The sequence below is a fragment of the Sabethes cyaneus genome, chromosome 3, assembly GCF_943734655.1.
Source record: "Sabethes cyaneus chromosome 3, idSabCyanKW18_F2, whole genome shotgun sequence".
Classification (NCBI taxonomy): Eukaryota; Metazoa; Arthropoda; class Insecta; order Diptera; family Culicidae; genus Sabethes; species Sabethes cyaneus.
In genome coordinates this window covers 68,554,729-68,563,041 of record NC_071355.1, presented here as the reverse complement: position 1 = coordinate 68,563,041, position 8,313 = coordinate 68,554,729, and the positions used below count along the sequence as shown (strand labels likewise).

Here is an 8,313-nt window from a genome sequence, read left to right as displayed (position 1 = left end):
GCGCATGTGCGTCCATCCGTGCTTTGCCTGTAGTGTCAAAGTACGTCCTGCTGAAGCTGATGGGTTGATGTGGTTCCCCGCAGACGACAAAGTCCTTACCGACATTTTTTTCGCCTTCGGAGGCGACTTTTTTCATAATCACTTGTGACTTTCGAAGCAATCAGCAATAGTTAACAATTAGATCGTCCATAAGCTCCCCGACGTCAAGGATGCGTTGTTCGGCGTGCAATTACTACACTTGGAGCTACTTTATTGCCTTCGCGGAAATTTTTGTTTCCTTCAAAGTTGCTTCGGCCCTGCTGGCTTGCTCCCGTATCAACGAACTAGACCGGGACATCGGATGCTATGATGGTGAGTCATTGCGTGTAGCATAATCCGGGCAGGAGAAACGATGCACCTGACTGACAGGGATATAAATAATTAAGCATTTTATTTTTAGTTGAGCCAATATTTGTACTTCTGGTTTTGTACAATTTCCTCTCGCTGATGCTCATCATTGGAGTAGCCAAGGTTTGTTTGTTATTAAATATTCACCACATCATCGTTGGGGTCTTTGATCTCCTGTTTGAATAGTATTTCGTTCTGTAGGACTATATGTTATGTTTTAAAACCGCCAATGTTCCGTCAATTTAACAGCGAAAATTTTCATTTGATGCAACTTTTGCACTAAATAGTACATTTTGAAAATAGTTTTGTTGTTAAATTTCATACAATTGATAAGGTTTTTGTTTAAAACTCATAACTATAAATCATTTATGGTCATATAATTTGGTACAATTTAATTTCAGCGAATGGAAAAATTACTTCAGATCTACCAAACTTGTACTATCACCTTGAAAGCATCGGCCATAGTTCGGCGAGCGGTGCTTTCTGCAACGGAATACGATGAGTCTAACGTCGAAAAAACAGTGGCTGAAATGAAAATTGTTATAATATTTACCCGTAAGTATACACCCATATTTCACTATACTAATTTCAATATATGCGAGAAACTTACTGATAATCAACTCACAAATTACTTCCAAGAAGTACATTTTCTCATGTGTCAAATATCATATTACATCCCAGTAAAAAATGCTCGTAAGCCGATCTTTTATATCAATTTTTTTGAGCACATCTGCTATTCCACTCCACAAGCCAAGCATTGAAGTATACTCCGATGTTGATTGGCGCTCGCCCCTCGGTGAGCGCATCCAGCATCCGGTAGAACTTTTCGATGCTCGATGTGGTGATGCATATAATGATCCCAATGATTTTGACAATCACGAAACTTTCGTATGAGCTCGAAACCACTTCCTCAATGGGAAACTTACCCATTACGGGTATCGCAGCTATCGCTGCTCTGTTGATTTCCCAGTTACCATTGCCGGGTGGAACTCGATACGGCTCTGTAATTATTGCGACGTCACACATTGTATCCGTTGTCGACTGCCACGACAGTTGTTGTGCTGGATTTCCTTCATCACTGCTGACCCGCCGTCGCCTTTTTATACGCTATGCGTTGGAAGCCTCGCGTCATGTGGTAATTTCTCTCTTAGTTTTTCAGAGCATACACCTCGGTCTGTTCCCAATTGCAAGAAAATCCGTAGGGTAGTATTAGGCGAGCTCTATGGGGGGCCCGTGCTACTACGGATCAAATTTTTACTTTCCGATAAATTCCCCAGAAATACCGAGAGTACAACGTGCTCACGCATCATATTTTCGTAGATTTTAGAGTAGTATATGATACAGTTGAACGCGAACAGCTATGGCAGATAATGCACGAGTACGGTTTGCCGGACAAACTAACGTGACTGATCAAAACTACCCTTTAGGGGACACTCTCGGGTCCTTTCGAATCGCGCAGAGGGTTGCGGCAAGGGAATGGACTGTCCTGTATGTTATTTAATATCGCTATTGAAGGTATGATCCGGCGAGCGGGCATTGAAACGAGGTACGATCTTCAGCAAAAGTAGCCAGTTCCTAGCCTTTGCAGACGACATCGTGCACTTACGGTATTTGAACGAAAGGTGTTGCGGACTTTTTTGGCGGAGTACAAACGGATAGCAGAGAGTGGCGTAGGCGTATGAATAACAAGCTACAGGCACTGCTTGGAGAGATTCCCGTCGTACATCTGGCGAAAGTTGGGAGACTACGATGGGCCGACCACGTCGCAAGGCTGCCGGACGACTGTGCAGTGAAATCCGTTCTCTTCAAGAATTCCACCGGCACCAGAAATAGAGGGGCTCAACATGCTAGATAGCTCGACCACGTTAAAGCCGACATGCGTGTGTCAAGACGCGCAAGGAATTGGCGACGAGTAGCCCAGGACCAGGTACAGTAGAAAGAAAATCTTGATACGGCAAGAGCCACCCCGACTCCCGACTGGTAAAGCAAGTAAGTAAGGCTTGTTCGCGACAAAAACTGGCCACCTCAATTTTGCAATAAAACAAATTTGCTAGAAGTTTAATCCAGAAACAATTTAATATCATTTATGTGTGTATCGTTAATAATTATCAAACAAATTAACATTACTTATTTGGTCTGCATGAAAAATTGGCGAACTTTGGAGTTTACTCTTGCCATGAGGGTCAGTGCAGACTTGTTGGCCACCAATTTAGCTGCGTTTGTCCAAGACTTTCGAAATTTGTCTATAGTTGTTGCTTGTTGTTTATGCTGGGACAGCTCTCTCTTCACCAAAGCCCTATACCACTCGGTGGGGCGTAACTCTGGACAGTTAGGTGGATTCGCCTCCTTCGGTACAATATGGACTCCATTAGCATCATACGATTCCAAAACATCTTTGACGTGATAACAGGATGCCAAATCAGGCCAAAACAGCGAGGGTAAATCATGGCCGGTTTAGGAACGGTAACAATCGTTTCTGCAGGCATTCTTCAAGGTATATTTCCTTGTTAAGCGTTCCCGTAGTGATGTAACTTTTGCTTGCTCGATCACAGCTGCATATGGCCTGCCATACTAAATATTTTTTGGGTAACTTGGCTTTCTTCTTTGTCCTAAAATGCTCTGCAAAGCCATTCCGTTTCATGGCAGTGTAAAGTCTTCTAGGACATACGTTTCATCGTCCATTATAACGCATGGAAACTTCGTTAAATATTCGCGATAAAGCTTACGAGCGCGTGTTTTGGCCATCGTATTTTGCTTATCATTACGGTTTGGCACAGTCCTCACTTTAAAAGATTTCATGCCTTGTCGTTGCTTAGAAGTGTGCACGAATGTTGGCGACATTTTTATTTTACGAGCAATCGCACGTACAGAAAGATCTGGTCTACTCCGTAATATTTGTTTTACCTTCGCATCCTTGTGGTGGTTCCTCAAATCCGTTTTTGTTCCACTTCCCTTCTTTATAGCTGTTGTCAAGCGAGTATCGAACGATTTTAAAACACTGTGAACAGTGCTTGGAGGAAATCCATGCTTTTTGGCAAGTTTTCTTAACGAGAGATCCGGATTTTCATTGCAACCGCACACAATTGCTTTTCGCACTGCTCTTCTTTCGATGCCATTTTACGCTGAGCGCTTGTAATATAAACAAGTGTTATATTTTCAGAAAGAACAGACATACGTCTACCACTGTGCAAAATATTTCACTCATTGTTAATGTATTTCCGAAGCTATGTGGGTTTAGGTGTGTCCAAATTTTGTCGCGAACAAGCCTTAAGCACTGACGAACTGACACGACACATAGAATAAAATCCTTTAAAAACCATCGTCCTACACATTTTGCTTGCACACTAGCACCCTCTGTTATGCATTTTGCGGAGTAGCTGGCATTTGCAGGGTTTTATGCTGTAGGATTTTTACATTTGTATGGTTTTATACTGAAAACTCGAAGCAACACTCGCGCGCCGCGGTGTAACCATGTTGCGAAACATGCTTTTTTGAAAAATGAGTGGGTTTTGATTGGACGATGGAATTAACTTGAGCGTCTCGTCTGTTTGTCTGTGCCTTAAGTAAGTACACTTTGGCGGCTTTGCGCAGTCACTTGTAAAATGGCCGTTCTCACCGCATTTTCGTCACGATCTGGATCTATCCGGACCTTGACAGTTCCACGCCTGTGGTCTGAAGCTTGAAGTATCGCTTCATCTCCGTGGCTACGCGAGGAATGGTTTTTAACACGCACACTAACCACCCGACTTTAATTTGGCCCTTTTAGTATCTTGGGCGTTGCTGCCGCCTAACTCGCACTATGCTTTTAGTACAGTTCTTGGCTCCCGTTCCGTCGTTATTTCGTCCAGGTCTCTGCACTCCATTACGACTTCTAAAGAGAGAGTTTTGACGTTCGCTTCATTCTCCAACGCCGAGCTTCTTAAAGGCTGCGCTCCTTACCGATGGATCCTTCTGCAGCTCAAAGAACATCTCTCCCGTTTGGGTACGCCTGGTTCTTACCACTTTTTCACCGAGCTCTTTCAGTTCTGAAACCTCGCATACTTTTCGGAGAATCGCTGCATACGAAACGTTGGCGTTCGTTTCGACGACTAGCGCAACCTTCTTAATCCTCTCCCGCCGCAGTCCAGGCTTCTTCTGTTCGCCATTCTCTACTCTATTTTGTTTCTGCATCATTCCATCCTTCTGGCTTACGACGCTACGCCATTTGCTACTTTCACCTTGGTCTGAATTCTCTTCTATTCATTCCTAGCTTTTTTTCTCCTCCTCCTCACTAGGTGTTTCCGTCCGTCTTTTGCCCGTGCGAGAGTTCACGCTTAGAGGTCCCTTAGGCATCTCTACTATTTCAGCAGCTTTCTTCGGGTCTTCGCCAAATGCGTTTTCAGCAGTCAAAGTTCTAGACTCAAGTTTCATCTGCTCGCATTGGACTGTAGTCATTGCAGATTTAATGCTCACCACAACTGCTTGATCTGCGCGTGGACGCTATGACTGTGTTTAACGAACTGGTAAAGTTCATCGATTTTCGCTCAAATCTCTATCATACCAGCTCATGATGCGTAACTACCAAGCTTTGGCGTGAGTATCTGACTAAGCGTCTGCTACTTCCGCTTTGCCGGAGGAATACTACTGCTTTTACTCGCCATTGTAACCTTCCCAGATAACACGAAATCGTAATAGAAAGTTCACATTAAATCGTTTTCATGTCAATTTCACATTGGAATTGTATAATGGTTAGAGTATGTCAAATCGAAGTGAACCATAAGTTGTTTTGCAGTCGTGCGTGTCTTCATATACAATTCATGACTGTGAATTATAAAGCAGGATAGACAATTGCAATATTTGATTATATCTTAATCATATATTCAGGAGTATTTAGTTGCGTGTTATAAAAACTGCGCAAAATAGAATTACAACTAGTTGTCAAAATTTTCGCACGTATATCGCCTCCACTTTGGTACATATATGTTCTTATATGGCGTGAAATATAACTTTTTCGTTCAGATATGATTTCGTATACCTCAGTTGCAATCGAGATATACAAACCAAATGGTTTACTGGGTTGTTCGGCACTGGTGATCGTTGCAACCTTTCACTCCTTGCAAACATATTGGTCTCTTCGCTGGGCGCAGAGCTGTTGTTGTTTTTGTTTTCGATCTCTTTGGGTGTTTCCGTACTCTTGAATCCCTCCTTCGTGCCTCTATCTGCGCCTGTGGTTCATAGTCACCTTTTTGTGATCCCATGGTTATCTATGCAAGCAGTGAAGCCATGCAAGGGTTGACTCAGATCCTTCATGGGGACACGAGCCAGAGCCACATCGGCGTAAGTCAGAGCATCTGCCATCTGAGCCTACTACCCCACCACTTAAGGTGCCAAGCTTTGAACGTATCACGAAGGCCTCCCAGGTTTTAACGGAACGGAGACAGCCGTGGCATTAACGTAAGCACCATTTCAACAAACCTTGTTCCTTGCCTATTGAGGGAATACGATAACACGACCGCCAGCCCATACCGTCGAATCCAATCCTATCATTTCGCCGTATGATCCGGGAGGGGGGGGGTCACCAAACCCCTGGACTGTTGTCCCTACTGCCCCCTGCTGAGCAAGACTAGGCCAGTACGATAGATGGACGTACAGGCGTACAGGTTCTGTCGACCTGGTTGAACAGGAATCATAAGCAAGTCAGCTTTCAGTTGACGCAGTTTCTGTCGGAGCATGGTTGTTTTAGGCAATACATGTACCAGTTTGGAAACGCAGCGACATCTGTCTGTGCAGAATGCGCGGAGGTAGAAGAAACAGCTAAGCACGTTGTTTTCGAATGCCCAAGATTTTCGGCGGTGCGAAGCGTGATACCACGCATGACCGTGGATAACGTAGTAAACGAAATGTGTCGGGAGGAAAGAATTTGGAATGCCGTCAACAGCGTACTAGCGCAGATTATGGTGCAGCTGCAACGAAAGTGGAGAGACGACCAGCGGACAAACAACACTAAGTAGGACATCTAGATAAACGTAGTGGTCGCAGAGATGGTCAGAAAATCTACAAGGGTGGCCGTGATAGGATGGAAGTCATGTTGGTCGCCATCTGATCTAGGTACTGATCTAGGTACACGTCTCGACAGTTGTACGAAGCAGTGTATAGACACGGCCTCCCCCAGAAGTACGGTAGTACTTAACGGTAGTCCCGGTGAGGTTTAGGTCAGGCGATCATGAATTTTTTAGTGAATTAGAGTCTCACGGCGCTGGCGTAGAGCGTTTCTTCACGAAAAAAATAAAAAAATAAAAAAAATGGTTCAGTATAATCTAGTCTACTGTGTTACCTGACTCACTGCGAAATGCGTTGTATTCGCGGGATCGTGTTGGTTCGAAAGGTTTCGAAAAATATCGCCTTTGTATCGAAAATATCGTTAATTTTGATCACTAAAAATAACGTACTTAAACGTTATATTTCAAGTGCGAGTAGTACGCAATAATTGTATTGTGAAACTGAATTGATATTTATGCAACTTTTTACAAATTAAATGCAATAACAAAAGCACAACTTACAAAAAATCGTTTGTTATCGATATTAACTGCATATGCGTTATAAACGAATAAAGCGTATGGTTACGTTTTATTTCAATAATACGCATATTCGCAGTGAGTCAGGTAAAACAGTAGTCTACTTTATTCTAGTCACTGTTCACTATCCACGCGAAAGTCCACTCTCTTCAATATCCCTCCCCAGTAAGAATTTATCGCACAATGTCAGACAGACGCAAGCAAAAAGTTGGCTTGTGTCGGACGACGTCCGTCCAACAATTCTTACAGGGTCTCTTCTGATCATGACGGTGACATTAACGCATTTCAACGCAAGATTTCTTTAGGATTTGTTGGCTAATAATGCCAGCAACCGATTCATACATGATTCATAGATGCATTCAAGTGCATTTGAATCTCCGCAATAAGGTAAAGAGAGCAGAGGTGAAGGGAATCTCTCATTGTTACATTGAACCTTTTGATAAGTTACGAGAGAGTTTTATTAAGCACGCATACTCTAAACTTTGCTACAACGAGTAAACAAAATACTTGCTGAGAAGATTTATGCATTTATGCATTTATGCATTTATGCAACAATCAGCATTTTCCATTCAGAAGCAGGAAATCATTAAATCTTATTCTTTCCTCAGTTATTTTCAGTCTGGAAGCACTGGTGATCGCTGGAGCCTGCCGGAAAATCCGCCGAGAACAACAAGAACCACAGTACTACGTGGACGTAGTCTAAGTAACCTACCGCAACCGGACATCCGCTGCATGGCGTTGTGTGATTCCGACGTTTAAGTGTCAAAACTTCACTTTTTATTAGACGATGTGCGAAACGGTCCTTAGAGGAGAGGAGACGAGAGTTCGTCAGCAGTTGTGGCACAAAGGACCTTCAGAAAGTGAACTCCCTGAAATCAACCTTTTTCGTCCAGACAATATATACATATTTACATACGACATTTATACTACGAGAGTTTCGTCCCTTTTTGCGCAAACTACACAAATTTAGAATGCTTCCCAGTCAATTCAGATTGATACAAGTGCAGCAAACTAGTGATTTAGATCAAATTCAGCCTTTTTGCCGATTCATAATGAACGCTTAATCCCAATTGTTCCGTTTTCTGTTATTAGATGATGACATTTGCCACCTTCTATAAATAAATCCATGCAAAGAGAAGATTTATGGTAGTTAAAATGGAATATTTACCTTCAAAAATTAGATTTGATTCAATTTAATGGAAACTATTTTAATCTTAGCTTGTACAGGTTGTATAATTCACAACTTACAGCAAAATATGCATACCAAATGTCACTTGGACATATTTGACAAACGAGGTGCACGATCCGCGGCACTTTCATACAGCTGCATAGCATGTGAACTAATTCCGGTTTCGGGCTGAGTGTGGCAGAC

At 42.8% G+C, this 8,313-nt stretch overlaps 1 protein-coding gene across 1 annotated transcript; it reads left to right on the top strand.

Annotated features, from left to right (window-relative positions):
* Positions 1–209: 209 nt before the first annotated feature.
* LOC128744269 (uncharacterized) lies at positions 210–7,644 on the top strand. Its single transcript, XM_053841125.1, has 4 exons — positions 210–351; positions 440–510; positions 789–942; positions 7,550–7,644. Exons 1-4 carry the CDS (start codon positions 210–212, stop codon positions 7,642–7,644), a joined length of 462 nt encoding a protein of 153 aa, XP_053697100.1.
* The last annotated feature ends 669 nt before the right edge of the window (positions 7,645–8,313 follow it).

What these genes read in the sequence shown, in the direction of transcription:
- LOC128744269 (XM_053841125.1), top strand. Translation starts at nt 210, where the DNA reads ATGCGTTGTTCGGCGTGCAATTACTACACTTGGAGCTACTTTATTGCC. An exon ending in GGACATCGGATGCTATGATG is followed by an intron (nt 352 to 439) that starts GTGAGTCATTGC and finishes TTTTATTTTTAG; the next exon opens with TTGAGCCAATATTTGTACTT. An exon ending in AATTGTTATAATATTTACCC is followed by an intron (nt 943 to 7,549) that starts GTAAGTATACAC and finishes TTCTTTCCTCAG; the next exon opens with TTATTTTCAGTCTGGAAGCA.